We start from the raw sequence: 20,589 nt of genomic DNA, 5'->3' as shown, positions 1-20,589 counted from the left end.
TGATCATGCCGGGCCAATAACAATTTTAGAAAGCAGTTTTCTGCAGTGTTTAAAATTAAACAATTTTATTTTTTATTGAAATATTATACGTTTCCGCAGCGGGGAATCTAGCCTCGGATTTTTGCGTTTTAAGTCTCTAGACTTACCGCTGATTCACTTGTGACCTTATGAGTGTATTGAAAAGCTTTACAAAATTTTGCAGAATGCTACACATTGGATTATCTGCGCACGGCCATTCCCAATTTTGAACTGGAAGACTAGTGAGAAGACAGCTTTTCAACAGACCATACCACGCTCGTCTGATCAAATAATGATCAATGTTATAAGCGCATCCATGGGTAAAAAGAAGGAAGCCTATTTTTACAACAATGGGCCACGAAACAGGAATCCTTGGATATGTAGCCCGGGCACACTAACAATAAGTTTGAATAACTAGTGAGGTAAAATTATATATCGTGCTCTAATTTGGTTAGAGCATATATAACTCACTGCGTAGATGTGTGATGAAACAACGTCTACTTTTGTGTGTTTCAAGATAAATATTTAATTTTATTTGAAGTTAGTGCATAGAACTCACAGATAATGTTATGAGGTAAAAATAAAAGTATATCAGGCAGAAGTAACTTGGTTGAAAATATTCTTTATTTATATAAGACTTTCTTGTCTTACAAACATTAAAATTCAATATCCTTGATGTCATATAATGAAAACTTGTCATAAAATATATTAACTTTCTTTGGTAAATGAGAATGAAGTTTTTTAAGGCTTCATTAATTACCATAAGAAAGTAAAATAGCGTTTATAGCAGCGTATTACGCGTGATAACAGAGAGCAGCAAAATATTACGTGAAACAGCACAATAGATAAATGTACGCGGAGATTTCTTAATTATGAGCTGGTATTTTTTTGTATTATAATTTTTACTCACCCACGTTGTCATACTCTACTATGAGTTAAAAACGTCATTTCTGTTATGTATTAAAGAATTGTTATATTCTTTTCTTAACATCGTTTGCTCATTTTATTACGTTGTATGTATCTTTTTTATGATAACTGACGTTTTAACACTTAAACCAGTGTCTTGGCTCATACACCTGCTGGAAGCGCGAGGCATGCTGTCCAGACAGAGAAGGTGTGTCTCACAGACAGACCTTGGTAAGGTCTTGTGTGTCGTCGCGTTTGCAGGCCTACTTGCGTAAATTTTTGAGTTTTATTAGTTTGTGTTGTGTAAAGCTCGATGATGAATCTGAAAGACGAACTTTTTGATGGATATGCCTGTCCATTTTGTCATGTCAGGTTTGCTTGTCTTTCTCACTTGGAAGAACACTGGTTAAGATTTCATTACCACCAGACAGTGTTCAAGAACGACCGCAGTGTGGATTTTCACTGCAGAATAAAGGTAACTAGGCCTTTGACTTTAGAAGCGTCGCTTTAGCGCACACACGGTAAGAAAGTACTTCCAGATTTAACCACACAACAAATTTCAACGAATCCTGTAACATTGGGCATGATACCTTGTTGCCACAAACACTAATTATATATCGTAGTTTGTTTTAATATTTCCAGAAACTATAATTTGCGTTCTAAATATACACTTAATTTTTAATTTTGATTCAATTTTATTTTTAATTTGGAGCTATTTCAAATAATACATTAATGCATTAATAAAGATGGCTTAAATGAAATTAAGATAAAACGTAAATAACATTACAGTATTTTTTGTTGTTTTTCTGTGTGTTTGGTCTTCGCTTACATTTCTAGATTATTTTAACAACGAAACTTATTTTAACAGATTTTAAATTGAAGTTTGACGAAAATATGTAATTAATAACGTCACTACGTGTTGTTTCGTTCGTTGGTGTCATTTATTGAAGCTATCTGTAGACTTGTTCACCTAGTGAAGAATTTTTTTAAAAAGGCAAATAATTAACTTCATATCTTTGGATGTTTTCTGTACTTTCTTCGGCGTGAAACAACTCCGAAATAAACTTTGAGTTTATTTACCCATTGTAATCTCACTGTGAAAAAGCTTGAAAACTCACTGTTTCGTGAAAACGATTTATTTCAATGTGCAGAGGTTTAATTTTAAATGTCTATTATTACATGGATATATATAAATATAAAGTTAAATGTTGTCTTATAATAACTTAGTACAACTGTGATCATAGAAAAATCATTATATAGACGTAGAATGTGGCGCAAAATGTTCAGTATATTTTAAAATGTTTTCAGAGAAACCCTTTAAGACAAAAACGGAACATAAATTTCATTGACTTATTTTATGTTATCACTGTTCTTTTATTGTAATTGTTTAATAAGAAATTAATGTTAATGTATTCACGTTGATCTTGATCTTGTTGAAGGTGCACCGTAAAAATAAATATATAAAACTTTAAGGTGAAATTTAATATTCCCAATTCACTGTACTGAAGACTCTTATAACCGTATGTAATGTTTTAATATTCCCCATTCATTTTACTGAAGACTCTTATAACCGTATGGAATGTTTGAATATTCCCCATTTATTTTACTGAAGACTCTTATAACCGTATGGAACGTTTTAATATTCCCCATTCATTTTACTGAAGACTCTTATAACCATATGGAATGTTTGAATATTCCCCATTCATTTTACTGAAGACTCTTATAACCGTATGTAATGTTTTAATATTCCCCATTCATTTTACTGAAGACTCTTATAACCGTATGGAATGATTTAATATTCCCCATTCATTTTACTGAAGACTCTTATAACCGTGTGGAATGTTTTAATATTCCCCTTTCATTTTACTGAAAACCCTTATAACCGTATGGAATGTTTTAATTCTAAGTAATGCCATAAAAATCCATAAATAGTACCATGATTATTAGCCACGGAATTTTGTTGCTCCAGAGCTGGAGCCAAATAAAGATAGTCGGAGCAGTGTAAAGAAGCTCCAGAACAGCTCAAGAGCTGTAGAAAGGTTTGTTGAAGTCAGCCCGGAACTGGAACTGACCCAGTGAAACCACTATAGAGCCGGAATGACCAAACCACGATCGACCTTACTTTGATGTTACTGTCAGGTCTTTTACGTTTAACAACCACGTACATAAAAACTCTAAGAGTGGTTACAACAGGAATTCAGTCAGGGATGTGTCCATCGTTGTTGTTGCTTCACGCAAAAGTTGTGTGCAAGGGGTGGAAGTTTTTCGTTAAAAACATATTTTAGCTTGAGGGTGGACTAGTTGATAGAACGGCATGAGGATAAAGAAAATATCCTCGAGGTTTATAGGGGCATTGATAGTGAGCGCGAGCAGGTTGAAAGGTTCGTGACTGAAAATTCTTGGAAAATTAGAAGCTACGGAAATAACAAAGTAAAAAAGTATAAAAATCACGTGTAATGCGCTATGTTGCACTATAAATAATTTTAAAAAATGTGTCGTACAGATCAGAGTTTGTAATGGTGAAAATTTTTTTTAGTAATCGTTCCAACAAGCGGTCAGATCACACAAACAGATGGGTTTATCGTTACTTTGCCTCACCAGGCAGCGAAGGTCGGTCGAAGCAGTAAATCAGACTGATTTCTTCTTTACGATCTTTAACTCAAGACGTAATGTGGTCTTGCTGTAAGCCGATATTACCTATGAGAAGCTTTTGTTTTTAAAGATAACTTTTTGTGTGTGGAAATAACCCACAATAAAAATATATACTAGTCCATTTGTGTTTAGTGTTCGTCCCTGCCAAGTTAATTTGGTGACAGTTCGATGTGTCTGGTTACAAAGCCAACAGTTCCCTCTCAACGTTTATACATATATTACAAATGTAAGTCTTCACAGAATAAATGTTAGCGCTTGAAGAACTGTAACTGTTCGTGTAATGTATCTATATGAGTTAAAGGTAATATATAATCCAATATCTATGAAAATTGGAGGGAGGATATATCTTTATATGGGAGAATCTGAATTTTTGTCTGAAAGCAATGGGAGACCTTTGGTAAACTAAACATATAAGTGATCGTTTTGACATTGATTTTTGCTGTTAAGCGCTGATTTTGTAACGGTTTTCAATGTAGGCAAAGTAGCTATGAACTTTCTGACCTATTTAAACCAACAACACGATAACATTAAATTATTTAACACAAGGAAAGTAATACTTTACTGTTTTTGGATACTTGTATCTTGCGTAAGATGTATTCACATTATTGGTTTGGTTTGTTTTGAATTTCACGCAGAGCTACACGATGGCTATTTGTGCTAGCCGTCCTTAATTTAGCAATGTAAGACTAGAGGAAAGGCAGCTAGTCATCACCACTCACCGCCAACTCTTGGGCTACTCTTTTACCAACGAATAGTGGGATTGACCGTAACATTATAACGCACCCACGGTTGAAAGGGTGAGCATGTTTGGTGCAACGGGGATTCGAACCCGCAACCTTCGGATTACACATTATTGGAATACTTATCATAAACCTACCATTACGGGGCTATTCATTCATTTTGATAGCTTTTAAGGTTTGATTTATAGAAAACCAGTAAAATCTTAGTTAATCGTGCTCATAAATTAGTGAGAAGCTAATTAGCTGTTGCTCACGAGTATTGTTTGTTTGTTTTTGAATTTCACACAAAGCTACTCGAGGGCTATCTGTGCTAGCCGTCCCTAATTTAGCAGTGTAAGACTAGAGGGAAGGCAGCTAGTCATCATCACCCACCGCCAACTCTTGGGCTACTCTTTTACCAACGAATAGTGGGATTGACTGTAACATTATAGCGTCTTCCCTCTAGTCTTACACTGCTAAATTAGGGACGGATAGCGTAGATAGCCCTCGGGTAGCTTTGCGCGAAATTCAAAACAAACAAACAAATTAATACGTTGAGCGCACATTCAGTCATGTACAGAGCAGTTTAAAATTATTTTACAAGTCAACAATGAAAGTGGCTTGCGCGCATCGAAAACCTTGCCGTTCGACTTAGAATATTCTTGGTCGAGAACAGAGATCAGGCTTTACGCCCGAAACCTAAACTTCTAGTTAATAGGGACTTCAACATATGACCCGATTTTATTCATGTAAAATTATTCACTTCTATTCATGCATTATGTGCTCATATTATTCAGCAGCACATATTAACAACCCACGTGCGGTTCCTTCGTTAATAACACCAAGAAGCATTCCCTTGTCGACTTCTGTGGTTATGAACATTCGTTAACAATCACTTGTTTTCTTCATTAACAACACCCACTTGCAAATCTTGTCGGTATCTCTGGTTATCAGTGACCCCTAATAATCCAACCCCCCTTCCAGTGGGTTAGCGGGAAGTTTAAAGACGCACATCGCTAAAAATTCGGCATTCATTTTTCCGTGGAGGACAGAGCGCAGATAGCCCATTGTCGGTTTATCTAGCATAGGAGAAGGAGGGGTGAATAAGTTGTAATAGTTTTATACTAAAAATAATTATGAACACGGAATTTTTCTTATTCTTAAAAATTAAATGTACCGCTTAGTTAAATTCAAAATTTGTAACATTACGGTTTGGTAGTTGTTAAGCACAAGACTACACAATAGCTTATTTGCATCCTGCCCATTACGGGGATCAACACCTGATTTTTAGCGTCATAAGCCTGCAGATTTATCGTTAAGCTATTGGGGGAGAAAGCAAGTTTGTAACAGGTACGAATTTTTCATTTCTTTTCATACATTCTATGCTTTTACATTAAAAGTACAAAAAAAGACATTTATTTGGCACAACGAAAGATAAAAACATATCTAATAATTATTTTAGAGTAGCTCGCAAGGTGGGGGAAGTTCTGTTGATCAGCGTCTTTCCCTCTTATCTATCGTTTTGGGACGGTTAGCGCAGTTCTCGTGTATCTTTGCGCGAAATTTCACAAACAACAACTGTCTCACGAAAGGTTGTTGATTGGAAAGATGATATATTAGCTAAGTATATGAGCAGGATTCGAGCATTGGACAATTAACATTAGAAGTGAATGCTAAAGGAACTGAGATCAATGATGACCTTACTAGTGATATAAATTATGACCTTTTCTCATAAACTCAGAATACCATATTCTTCCTCACACAGAAACAATACCCGTCGTCTGGCCTATTTCAAGGTCAAGTAACGACCATTGGTTACGCGCAAATGTTTTGTTATTACATACACACATTTGGCGGATGCTCTAATAACTGAGCTAAAGACCTAAAGCTGTTAATCTACTAGCTTTACTTAGTGAGGCAGTTTTGTTGTTGTTGTTTTTTTGCAATTCAAACTACCACAAATATCGGCAAATCGTGTTATTTAACACAAATCTTACTTTCATACATTGTAACCGTCTATAATGTTATTCTCCCCCCCCCCAAAAAAAACCTATTAAAATATGTCTGAAAGAAAACAAAAGCATCGGATATAAAACTACCAGTAATTTATTAATGCCGTATATGTGTGTGAGAGTTTGTTTGTTTTGTATTTCGCGCAAAGCTATACGAGGGCAATCTGCGTTAGTCGTCCCTAATTTAGCAGTGTAAGGCTAGAGTGAAGGCAGCTAGTCATCACTACCCACCGCCAACTTTTCGGCTACTCTTTTGGCAACGAATAGTAGGATTGATCGTCACATTATAAGTCTCCACAGCTGAAAGGGCGAGCATGTCTCGCGTGCAAGAATCACTGAACAACGTCTCGACCTGGAGCAACAAGTGGAGAGTAGTTTTAAATCCAACCAAAACACAAGCAACCACCTTCTACAGGAAACTTAAAAAAACAAAGAAAAAATCTAGAAAAAATAAAATTATCACTTGGAAATACGCCCATTAACATGAGCAAAAACATCACATTCCTTGGCATCACTTTCGACACAAAACTAACATGGAAAAAAACATGTTAACAACATACACTCATCAATTAGAAAACGTATTTCACACCTAATGACTCTAACCAGTAGACAATCGAAATGTTCACCAGACACCATTATCCAAATATACAAGGCTTACATCCGTCCACTAATAAAGTATGGATGTCAAGTAACATACAATATGTCAAATAACACACTCCAGAAAATCCAAGTTCAACAGAACAGAATACTAAGATCTGCATTCAGTCTACCATCATTCACGCCAGTAAATTATATACATCAAATCAGTACCTTACCAACAATAGGAAATTGATTAACAGAAATATCACACAAATACTATTTAAAAGCAGAACACAGAAACAAACTAACGGCATCACTCTATAAATTAACTAGTGCACCAAACAAATTTATTTCACCATACAACATATTTCAAGAATCACAAATCACACAACAAAGTACTTAAAGGGCAAAATTCATGTATGTTTCTTTTTCAGGTCTCGGGCACAGGACAGGTAAAACTTTCGGCGCCTGTCCTGTGAAAGTGTTTTTTTTTCGGGGTGCTCCCGTTTCCCCCCACAGCAAAAACTTAGGCATTGGATCTTTAGATCCCAGCCAAGGCAACTTTATTGCCATGCCCTGAATCGGGTCGTTTAGGTTTATGTTCACATTTACTATGACATCTACCTTTCGGGACGGGATTTGGCCTTTCTCTCCGGTGCTACCTTTGCCTCGTTCACGAATAATATTAAACTTTACTCCTTCACCCAAAAAAGAGTTTAAAAATTATTAAAAAAAAAGCTAAATTCAATAACCTTCCACGAAGGGGACTAAGAGGAACCACAACGTTCCTGAACACCCCAGTTGGAAGAGAGAATTCTTCTGATTTCTCTCTCTCTAAACTAAACCCCTGCCATGTTTGTTTGCGTTTGGGTTTGGGCGAGCATGTTTGGTGTGAGGGGGGATTCGAATCCGCGACTTTCGGATTACGAGTAGAACGCCTTAACCCACTTTGTCATGGCGGGCCGTGTGTGATAGAGTGCGCCACAGTGAACTTTACTTTGAAATAGCTTTTATCACAGCTCTTATCCGACAACAAAAATAATACGAAAACATGCTAACATAAACAAATTAATTAATGTAAGCGGTTTTTTATAAGCTTGCTGTATAAGAAAATCCTTTTAATGTAAATAGAGATAATAGTAGAGAGGTGTTTTCTGCTCAGGTGATTAGAAAAACTCGTCCTTTAGAATACATATTTCTCCATGTAAGTGCTGCCATCTACTGTAAAAATATGTCGTTTAAAATATAAATTATTGTGAGAGGTGTGTGTGTGTATTTTCTTATAGCAAAACCACATCGGGCTATTTGCTTAGTTCACCTGATTTAAGTTATTGTGATAGTAATAAATAAATAAACTTCGCAAAGAAGATAATTAGCCACAGGTAAATATTCGTTAATACCCACGTATTTTAAACTTGTATTTAAGTGGTTTTTTTTTTACATTTTTACGCATGTATACGTATGTAAGTAAATCATTTCACTTCGTGTTAAGTGTATGTTGTTACATAGGTTTATACATATATAAGTAACTGGGAAATTATCATCTACGCTTTGTAGCAAAATATTAGGAATGTTTTTGTTTTCAGCTACGTGAGGCCCGGCGTGGCCAAGCGTGTTAAGGCATGCGACTCGTAATCTGAGGGTCGCGGGTTCGCATCCCCGTCGCGCCAAACATGCTCGCCCATTCAGCCGTGGGGGCGTTATAATGTGACGGTCAATCCCAATTCGTTGGTAAAAGAGTAACCCAAGAGTTGCAACCGGTGGGTGGTGATGACTAGCTGCCTTCCCTCTAGTCTTACACTGCTAAATTAGGGACGGCTAGCACAGATAACCCTCGAGTAGCTTTGTGCAAAATTAACAAACACCTATGTGATGCAAGATTCGTAATACCAGAAACTCGACTCGTCAATTTGTATAATGACCCGCGATACTAAAGGTTAGCAGCGCTGAATCCATGTAAACGCGCTTTTAAGTCGCGTGATCTTTATTTTCGTATACTGTTGATAAACACGAGCTCGTAATCTGCTCCCAGGTTTGTTAACGTCAGATTCAAGACGAAATTAGCTGGAAGGGTCGGTTTGATTGATCATCGAGGATCAGTTCGTTCGAACTGGCAATAATTATAAATCTCAGAGAAGCAGGAACATTGGCAGTTCTTCACGAAAAAAATGTAAGAAATTGGAAAAGTAATATTTTTTACTTTTACTGAACTTGAATTCGGGAAAGACGCGGGGGTTCATTATAATAAATTTCCTGCACATATCGGCAAGATTGGCGACTGTCTTGGAATTGTAAATATTGTTTTTGGAACTTATTTTATTTTATTTACGCCATGTTTCACTTCCATCTCTGCTAAAATAAAGAAAACCATTTTCTTCTTCTTTTTAGTAAAACAATGAATATAAAAAATACGTACATACATATGAATGTGTTACCGCTAGAAACCGGGTTTCGACACACGTGGTGGGCAGAGTCAGCCCACTGTGTAGGTTTATGGCTATTTCTAATCAGTCAGTCAACCGTACTTTACTTATTAATGCCACTTGCTAATTGTCATTCATGGTGTGTGATACCACTGAACACCAAAAGATGTCATATGGTTATTTATGTGTAGAGTGTGAGAGATTTTTGGCTTGAAGGCAGTTTTAATGAAAGAGTTTGGTCTTGTTCCCGTCTTACTGTTTATGTTATAGTTAGCTATTATGATTGTGTGATTTTTTGTTTGTTTTCAAGTTTAGCGGTATAGCAAATTAGTTTCATTAACTTAAAACAAAAATTTCCTTACACTAAAATAAAACATACTGTTTTCCCTTATATATGTCTACCTTTATTTTTATTGATACCTTCATCAATACAATGTTTGTTTTTGTGTGTATTCTCACTGAATCCTAATGTTTAATTTAACATTTGTTCCAAATCTTGAAATATCGCAGGTTACCTCATTCAACATTTTTAATGCCAGTGGCTAGGATCTAATTATTACTGAAGGGGTAGCCAGTCTGTGCCTTTGTGTTTTTTATAGCTTCTCTTTTATGTTACTTGTGAAAAAGTATTCAAGATGTATTTCAGTTTGTAGTAAAACTTGTGGAAAGCAAACAAAAGGGTGTAATTGTTTAAGGGTGAAATTAAAGTGAAGCGGACTCAGAGAAGTTTTCTGTTTAATGCGGAACTTTTATACTTCATCAAACTTTTCAGAGTTTTGTGTGTTGGGCTCCCACTGAGATGACTGAATGTGTAATGTCAGTGTCAGCTCTTTCGTTGTAGATCATATGAGTCTAATCCAATCAACTTCTAGAGGTAAAAAACTATTGTTCAATTATCAATTTGTCCCATTATAAAAGAGAACCATCTGCTTGGAAGAGTACGCGATTCTGAAATATGGTACTCACATAGGCTTATCTGTGTATATTGATGAGTTGTGATGCTTACATGGTTAAGTGTATTTTAACATGATATCTACGAAGGTAAGAAATATTCTCGTCAGTACGTTTGTAGAGGGGGCTGTGAGTGCATGTGACACTACAAGTTTCCAACAGGGACTTCACCTATAGTGGCAACTTATAAGATGGTAATCGCAACATAGTTGCAACAGAAGAGTAAATCTGCAGTGGTTGTTGTAGTGGCTGCACCAGGGATAAAGCGGTGTCAGCTCAAAATTACAAAAGACCTAAGCAGAAGACAGACAACATGTATAGACATGTGGACACTACTTTGTGACTCATGTCGATCTAGCTGCTCAGCAGAAGTAATTTTTGACCTGCACCACTTGTACTAATAATCAATATAGGAGGGCATCAAAATTCATCTGAAGGACAAGGTAGGTGAAATGCATGTTAGAGTTTGTCTAGTTATTAGTCATTGGTAGCTGTGTCCCTTCCTTATGTCTGCACAAGAATCAATGCATCAGATATGCTGGTCAAGTAAAGATAGCAAGCTAGTAGAAAGTGATGACCATTTGTCCCATCACGTGTGATGGCTAGAACGTAGCGTGGTTCATGCTCTTAAAAATACACAGATACAAAGTGTTTTTTTTTTATAGAAATAGGAGCCATTAAAACTACTTAAACTTGCAGTATACATCAGCTGTTAATATGTAAACCACCTTTCCAGCCAGTGAAAACCAGTTTTGTTTTCTCAAATGATGATGGATTTGCATTAAAAGGAGAAGCTTGATTTCAAATTGCTTTTGAAGTCATCACCACGTGTCGAAGTGTAATCTCTGATCTTGGTTTGTGCGTTAATATTGTAGGTTTAGATAGCATAAATGAGTTATCTGCTAATAGACAATGTTTAACAGTTAAGTTGTAATCCTGTGATGAAATTAAAGGTTTGCCAGACTTTTCCAAGGTACAGTGGACTTTATTTTATTCAGTGGAATTTCGCAGTGAAACTACTTTTGTGTTATTTTAGTAAAGTTACCCATTTGTCAAGAAAGGCTGTTGATGTTAAAGTGGATTTATATGTGTCAATACTGCTGCAGTAGAATGTAGTTAAATCTGAAACAAAGGGTTAAATTGGTTAAGTCAGGTTTTGTTTCTGTATTTTCTTGTACCATTCAGTATAGGGTATTTTCGAAAAGTATCCTTTAACACGTTAGCTGAGAACTAGAAACTTAATTCATAGTCATAACAGTGCTATCTATATTAACAAACATGTGATAGTGGAAATTAGTTTTATTACAGTTTAGAAGTTTGCTTGATATTCTTGAATTTAAATTATAAAGTTTAGCAGTAAACTTCACCTTGATGATTCTGAGGAAGATTCATCGTATAGTCCATTTAGGATTGTATCAGTCTTTATGTTATGCTGAAAACTTGACTCCTGACCTATCACAGGATGTACAGGCTAGTTCAACTCTCTTTTGCGATTTCCTCAACATAAGATTAATTAATGAATATACTGGCTTCTTGCTTTTATGTTTATTTAGTTTTGAAAGAAGTTAAATATTACGTCACTTGCATTATGGAAGACATTCTAGACTTAAATATCAATCTTATAGTGGAGCTGGGGGGCTTAACGAAGAAACTTCTAACTATCCAGTTCAATGAGGTATTTGTTTGTTTGTTTGAAATTAAGTACAAAGTTACACAATGAACCATTTGCGCTATGCTTACCACGAGTATCGAAACCCGGTTTTTAGTAGTGGGATTCCGCATACATACCACTGTGACACGGGGAGCTGGGGTATTTGATGATACTCAACTTCCTTAATGATGATTATTGGTCATTTCCTTTGTTGCATATTTCCTGGATTATAATACCTTATGAAATAAGGAAATGAGAATGAAAAGCGGAAGTTGATGTGCTACTTGACTTCAGGAACTCCTGAGGAAAATTGACTTGTATCAAAAATTGTAAACCCCTAAGTACCCTCCTCCATTGACCTGGTTACTTCATCTTTTAGATTGCAGAGACTAGCTCCGTTACTCGATCTGACTTTACAGTAACCCCAACATGAATTTGAAAAGATATATCACTTGCCCAGTAGAGGGATCTTAGGAAACTATGTGTCACAGAAATAAATCATAGGTTCACCATCGGTGAGGTTATGGGGTTGAAGGAGCCATAAGTACAATTTATTGAGGTGCTCAGTAGGAAAACAATTGATCGATTGTAGATAAGCCATGTAAAGGTGACTGACACAGTACATAAGGCTCGAATAAGTTAAAAAAGGAATATCACTGTTGTGAAAACATTAACTTGATCAATGACTTGGTGTACAACCTGTTTTAGTTGTCTTGGCCTAGTGGATAGAGATCCTTGAATTTCCAGTAATGCCCTAACCACTATCCCAGGGTGCTTCCATCTGTAGGGAGCAGTGATGTAATGGCGCCATCTCTGCTAATCTTATAACATATGGACAAAGGCTTGGGCATTTGTTTTGCGAGAGGATATGCAGCATTGCTTTGAGGCCAAATAGCTGGCCATAAGCAGTAACTGAACTTCACCAGGTCAAATTTTAAGTGACCCTTAGTAAGCAAGACTTGTGACGTCATCATAAAGATGTTTGTTGGAGGGGAAATGATCAATTTGTGTCTAAGAGAAACAGTTTTCTAAAACTATATAATAAATGAAGTTCCATGGGTACCAAACTTTTGAGGCTCAGCATGACCAAGTGATTAAGACACTCGACTCGTAATCTGAAGATCACGGGTTTGAATCCCAGTCACACCAGATATGCTCGTCCTTTCAGCCGTGGGGACGTTGTAATATTACGATCAATCCCACTATTCGTTGGTAAAAGGGTAGCCCAAGAGTTGATGGTAGGTGGTGATGACCAGCTGCCTTCCCTCCAGTCTTACACTGCTAGATTAGGGATGGCTAGCACAGATAGCGATCGTGTAGTTTTGCGCGAAATTCAAACTAAACCAAAATTTTGTTATATTTTTGTTATTCCTTTTCTCATTCTAATCTATTTACTTGAAAGTAAAACTCTAAATCAATCTGATCATCCGTATACCTAATTAAATACACTTTTTTTACATTTCTACTTATAAAAAAATTGTTTCATCAGTCGGGTACTGTCGCTGTTAACGATATTTTAGGTTGTAATCTCAAGAATATCTCACAAGGTTCGGTCACCTTTAGGCTAGTTCTAAATATATATTCTTAAAGTAACAATGCAAAACAGTCTTAAAGGTATAATAATAAACAATTAACCACAATAAAAAGTAATGACATTCAGTTCGCTAACTAACATGATTTTTTTTCTCCTTGTACACAGTTATAATTCTCACATTATTTTTACGAAGACTGTTTTCATGAACTTGTTTTTCTGTTTTGAGAGGGTTGTTTTGTAAAATGTGCTAAGTACCTTGTATTTTAAGAGTACGTTTCTGGTTTTTTATTAATCTTCTGGCTTGTAATTTTGCTACTATGTATATATACTATATAATACATATATAAACTATGGCTCTTTACGTATATTTATATATTTCTATTATACTTCTTGGGGATCGACATGACCAGGTGGTTATGGTACTTGACTTGCAATGTGAGGGTTGTGGGTTCGAATTCCCGTCCCACCAAGCATGCTAGCCATTTCAGCCGTGGAAGCGTTACAAGCTACTGTCAATTCCACTATTCGTTTGTAAAAGCGTATTCCAAGAGTTTGCGGTGGGTGGCGATGACTAGCTGCTTTCTCTCTAGTCTTCCCTTGCTAAATTACGGACTGCTAGCGCAGATAGCCCTCGTGTATCTTTGCGAGAGATTCAAAACAAACCCTTCTTGTGAACTTTCTCTTTGTAATATTATAATAAGGTGTTGATTCAAAGTACACCGAATTGTTTGCTATCCAAGGTACGTTTATAATTTTCATATTTTGACTATGTTTTAACATTGATGTGTTGAATGGTTTAATGTCCATGGCTTTATTTGTTTTGGGAATACATCGGTCTGACATAATGCATCTAAAACCTGACATGTTGCCCTTTAATTTATGTACCATTTGAAAGTGATATTTTATTACATACTGATTTATGTATTATTGTAATGCTAGTTTAGTGTTATTATATTACGTGGTTTATATGGTTGTGTGACATCCATTTAGAATAGGAAGGGTTGTAATATAAAGATACATTATACTACATTCTTCTATAGTCTCTATGTTTAACATGATAAGAAACATACCTAATTTTATTTAGTTCTAGTCGATAATATGATAAATCAATTCCAAGCCAAGTGTAAAATTAACCCTGAGTTTCACTTTCTGTAACAAGACGTAACCAAGAGTGGAAAAGGTTATATTATAGGATAAGTATGTTGCAACCAATAGTATCCTATGTGTGAGGTTACTTTAGGCTGTCACTGAGGAAGAAGAACACCACTAGATTTTTTGAATTTAGATATGTGATTTGTTGGCTGTATAGAGATAAAATAGGGGTTATAAAAGTATTTTTGGGGTTCTCATAAACGCTCCTTTTCACTTTGGAAGAACCACTACTAGCTGTTTTATTGTATGTAGCATAATGCTACACAATAGGCTATCTTTGCTCTGCCTACCACAGTTGTCGAAAACCGTTTCTACCGGTGTGAGTCCGTAGACACACCGTTGTACCACTAGGAGGCCTCTTTTTTTGCATACGTACAATAGTCATATCGTGCTACCACTAGCAATGTATTCCTTCTCCGCCACTAGAGATACGGAACGGATAGCTTTCTGTGTAGCTTTGCGCTTAACAAATTTATTTTTAAAACTCAATCATATTTCCATTTAACGTAGCATCTTACTTACAACAGGTTTCATTTTAGACTGCTTTTCAGCCGTTCTGAGATTTTTATTTCAAGTGGATTTCTCGTCATCAAGAAGTCTCTCTTGAACCTTCCATTCTGATGTCATCTGGTATCTTAAATGCAGTGGAAAGTGAAAAACTCAAACACGCGATAACAAACAAAAATATTTATTTTAAACGACTTTCCGTTGTTTTAGGGAAACTACAAAATGTTATTGTTTGTCGGATATTTCATAACGTTTTAAATATATACTGGCTTTAGAATTAATGTTTTGTAAGTTAAAATATTTTTATAAATTAGGTAAAATCTTTATACTTTAAATATAAAATAAATCCCAGAATCACTTAAATAATTAGGATAGTTCTGTGAATCCTTTTGTTTGTGTCTACCCCTAATTCCAAGTCTTGAGGAGTATCATTTACAAATACATGTTATTTATTCATTTGCTATTTTTCATCAGTTATACCTTTCCTTAAGTTACTCCGTTTTTCTTTTTTCTTTTAGTTAAACAAAATAAACTATATTGAATTTACTTATTATCTGATGGTTAATGTCATTTCCAGCTTTACATAGGTCATATCATGATGATGAATAAAATCGCCAGCGCATGGCCATTATTGAAAGCGCTGATGAATTCCACTTATGGAAAATGCACTTTTTTGAGATGAAAACAATGAATACTGTTACAATTCTATGAAGCTTGCTTTGCTCAGTACACGTGTATGTCATTAAAAATAATAACTTTTTCAAGGGACAGGAAGCTCGCAAACTGCATAAGCTCTAATGAACTTACGTTTTAATATATTCTAATAGCACACGTTTGTCCTACGCACAGTCTTTATTAAAAGTACAATTATGATAACCAAATCAGTAAAAATTGTATCTTTGAAACCAGAGTAACGTAAGATACGCATGAAAGAACGCATTTCCAGTAGGAAATATGCTTGTTGTATATCTACAAAGAATTTCAAATAAAAGTCGATAAATTAGAACATGAAAATAGAATTGGAATGTGAAAAGTGTGAACTTTTTTAAACTTTAGTAGTAAGGCTTGATTTTTTTTATTAATTACATATATTTACGTCAAAATTGGTGATTAAAGTGAGACTTTGCACGTGTATTTAATTTACATAGATAATAAGAATAAAGAAACGATATATTAAATTACAAATCTTTTATTAATAATAATTGGCTTCATGATTACGACCTGCAGTGTTTAGGTTCTTTGTTCGAATCCCATCATTTTATGTGCTTGCTATTTCAGTCTTTATAATGTGATGATCAACGCCAATTCTCATTATTCGTTAGTATAGGGTGACCAAAGGGTTGGCGGGTGGTGATGACTAGCTACCTTTTCTCTATTCTATCAGACTAGGACTAGCCAAGATTGCCTTCGAGTAGTTTTGTGCGAAATTCGAGAAACAAGCAAATTAGAAATAATAGATTTCTGAAAAATAGGATATTTGATCGTAAATCCCCAACTGGCGTGTATATAACTGTTATATTGCTTTTTGTTTCATAGTAAACGTTTATTTCTGTTTTGAACTGTGTTTTTCAATAGTTCCATTTTTCTTGCTTTTGTATTTCAGCCAATGCGTGTTTGAGGTTTTAGCCAATGGCAGCCTGAAGTAAACTCGTACGCTAGCTTTTCAGTATATACGTCAAATTGACCGTCTGGATAACTGCCAGTTTCAGCGGGTTAAAAGAACTTTGTGTGAGTGAAGTTACTTAAAACGGCTCGTTTACGGTGATGCTAAGAGACGCGGTATATCGACACGTTTTACATGGAATTAATAGGGTGCTGTTGAAAGCAGCCATTTTCCGATATATCAGATTTACTATAAGTATTAACTGCTAAAAGAGTGGGTATATTGATCAAAATGTAAATATTGTAACAGTTTACATGTACTGATATAGAAACAAACAAACTTCAACAGTTCCAAAGATTTTACAAAGGTTTTATAAAATCAGTGAATAACAATATTTATTCCTTAGTTGTAACAGTAACGTAATCAGTGAAAACGCCCCCTATTCCATATTCGTTATCAATAATTCTTAATTATCATAGATTTTTCAAACCTGGTAATTTAACAGTGAAGCAACGTTTCCTGTGTGAATTTGAAGTCTGTTTGAAGCTGTAGAGTATCTAATCATCTTTGTTAATAAAGCAAAATTAGTCATTTAAAGAATCATGAGTCAGCGACGGTGGAGCTTTTCGAACCTCTGGAAAAGTCGCAGCAACAGACGACTTAAGGTCAGTTATGTCAGACATTTTAACTCACCTCCGTCAGTATTAGCAGTTTAGTAGAACTAGTGGTTTGGAGGGAAATGCAATAAAATAACTGACGTTTTATTTGATAAATTTATGTTTACGTTGTAATTAACCCACAATGTTTATTAAGTCTTCACGCAGCTGCATCGGTTGTTCGGTTTCAAATTGTCTTATTTAATGCAAGAATGATATAGCCACTTTAACCACTAATATTTGAACTGCAGAATAGAACCAGCGATTTACTTATCACTACAACGTCGATTAAGTAACATCTATAAATCATGTTAATACTTGAAATTTAGTAACATGTATAAATCATGTTAATACTTGAAATTTAGTAACATCTATAAATCATGTTAATACTTGAGATTTAGTAACATCTATAGATCATGTTAATACTTGAGATTTAGTAACATCTATAAATCATGTTAATACTTGAGATTTAGTAACATGTAGGATTTTAACAACCGAATTTAATGTTTCCTGATGTAAAATAATACATGGAATGTAAAGAAAACTGTTTGTACAGAGAGTACAAACCTGTAAAGATTCGGTATCTTGTTGTCCATGGCCAGGTGGTTAAGGCGCTCAATTCGTAATCCGAAGGTCGCGGGTTAGAATCCCTGTCACATCAAGCATACTCGTCCATTTTAGCCGTGGGGGCGTTATAATATGACGGTCAATCTCACTGTTCATTGGTAAAAGTAGTAGTCCAAGAGTTGGCGGTGGGTAGTGATGACTAGCTGCCTTCTCTGTAGTTTTATACTGCTAATTTAGGATCGGCTAGCGCAGATAGCCCTCGAGTAGCTTTGTATGAAATTCAAAAACAGGCAAAGGAAATATCTTGTTGTCACTTATCACGTGAGGTGACCGCTTATATAACGTGCAACGAGAAATTACAATTATTAAATAAATATTTTTCAAATTACAGAAATTGGGTTAAAATAATTTGTGTGGAGCTCATTTGTTTATTCTTTTAATTGTAGCTCTAAAATCCGAAAAAGTGTTTACTGGAAAATTACTTTATTAAGTTATAGTGTTAAAAAAAACAGGCACGCGAGTAATCATTGTTTCCGCTTGAGTAACGCCAGTTATATATCTCTCTTGTGATTTTTTAGATTCTATACAGAAATATTTTGGTTCGTATACTTGTTGAATCGTGATCCGGTTGTTTAAAAAATAAGCTTTTGAAAATAAATACAGCAGGAACATTGGAGATCAGTGGTTTAACACATCTTCCTAAGTTTACAAATATAGGAGGGTTTGTTTATTTGTTGGTTTTTTTTGAATTTCGCACAAAGCTACTCGAGGTCTATATGTGCTAGCCGTCCCTAATTTAGCAGTGTAAGACTAGAGGAAAGGCAGCTAGTCATCACCACTCACCGCTAACTCTTGGGCTACTCTTGTACCAACGAATAGTGGGATTGACCGTCACGTTATAACGCCCCGACGGCTGAAAGGGCAAGCATGTTTGGCGCGATGGGGATGCGAACCCGCGACCCTCAGATTACGAGTCACACGCCTTAACGCGCTTGGCCATGCCGGGCCATATAGGAGGGACATTGGAGCTCAGTAGTTTAACATATCTTCCTAAGGTTACAAATACAGGAGGAACATTGCAGCTCAGTGGTTTAATATATTTTTTTAAGTATCTGGGATTCACTCAATGTTACAAAGAAATATTAGTGAATGTTGTCAGATAGTAGCGCCTTGTAAAGTATATTACCTGTTGTAGTTTTCTGTTGTGCCGTAAAAGCAACCTATCTACCACAATCAACAAGCAGTGTTTTTCTCTGACATTTCTGCAAAGTTCATTATTATTTAATGACTTTGTATAAGTTCAGTGCTGTCTAAGTTGTAAATAATACAGTACATATGACTGTTCTGTAAAATTCAGTGGTAATTAAACTGTAAAAACTAATAAACATATGAGGTTTCTATAAAATTCAGTTATCCCTGTCAACTGTAACTAGTATAAACATATGTTTCTGTAAAATTCCAGATTTTTTTAAATTGTAGGTGGTACAGAACATGTGACGTTTCTGTAACATTCAGTGTTATAAAAGCTGCTATTTAAAACTTTCTGAGGAATATTTGTATCGTGTATGTTTCTCACGTAGTTACAAAATAAAGTATTTATATTTACAAGAGGCTGCCAGTAGAATGCGTTACACCTTAAATCAGTATAATTAATTATTTTTACTCGTATTTATTATATATGGGAAAAGTATTAAGGATACCTGCCACTGCCCATAATTCTGAATTAATAGAAGGTTGTCAGTCAGCAGCACGTACCACTCCCCATCCACAATAGGGAATTGACTGTCTCTCTTATAACTCCTCCTACTAGTCTACGGACTTACAACGCTAAAATCAGGGGTTTGATTCCCCTCGGTGGGCTTAGCAGATTGCTCGATGTGGCTTTGCTATAAGAAAACACACACGCACTTATAGCGCAAGTATGATTTACAGTATGTGTGGAATATTTCGTAGTTAAGCACAGACTTTGATCCTGGCTCGCTAGTTTTTGAATCAAGAACTCTATCATACATTCCAAGTTTATAGTTTTATCTATTAACATACACAATGGTTTAATTTCGAGTTTGTCGTTAACCGAAGTGTTATCACAGTTTTATTATATTTTATTGTAGGAAATTAAACTGTATTAGATTGTTGATGTCCTTTATTTGTATTCTCGTTATGTGTTTAACCTTAGTTACTTAACATCAGCGATATTTCATGATATGTGTGGAATGTTCAGTTGTTAGTTAACTTGTCTGTTTGGGTTTTAATGGACAACAAGACGCGAGTCACCAAATTAATTTGGTGAAAACCTATGTTGATTTTGCTTATCATCAACCATTTTCACTTTGTTTGTATTCATTTTATTTTCTTCTATTATATAATATGTCTTTCTTGTTTTCATTTTATAACCAAGATTTGTTTCTGTAGGAAGCAAGACCAAGTTAATTTTAAAATCAGAATTGATGTTTAGAGCATATTACTTTATATTAAGTACAAATTTATACAACTGACTATCTGTACTATGCCTATTTCTGGAATCGAAACCCGATTTTAGCTTTACAGGCCCTCATACAGATCACCAGGGACGTTTAAAGTAAACATAAACCTCTTGTTTTCAATTTAAGAAAAAGAACGATTTTTGCAGCAATTAAATCAGTGTTTTTTTTATTGAAAC

The 20,589-nt window shown here is 35.3% G+C and overlaps 1 protein-coding gene across 1 annotated transcript in view; it reads left to right on the top strand.

Moving 5' to 3' along the window:
* Nucleotides 1–1,121: 1,121 nt before the first annotated feature.
* The window catches only part of LOC143227185 (uncharacterized), a 38,285-nt gene continuing 18,817 nt past the window's right edge, over nucleotides 1,122–20,589 (top strand). The window contains exon 1 of the mRNA XM_076458679.1: nucleotides 1,122–1,399. Coding sequence (XP_076314794.1) covers nucleotides 1,238–1,399 — 162 coding nt within the window. The 5' untranslated portion in view covers nucleotides 1,122–1,237. The remainder of the gene's footprint in view (nucleotides 1,400–20,589) is intronic.

The sequence above is a fragment of the Tachypleus tridentatus genome, chromosome 9 (genome assembly GCF_004210375.1).
Source record: "Tachypleus tridentatus isolate NWPU-2018 chromosome 9, ASM421037v1, whole genome shotgun sequence".
In the NCBI taxonomy this organism is placed as follows: Eukaryota; Metazoa; Arthropoda; class Merostomata; order Xiphosura; family Limulidae; genus Tachypleus; species Tachypleus tridentatus.
Note: the sequence above shows the minus strand (reverse complement) of the source record. Positions and strands in the feature narration are given on the sequence as shown.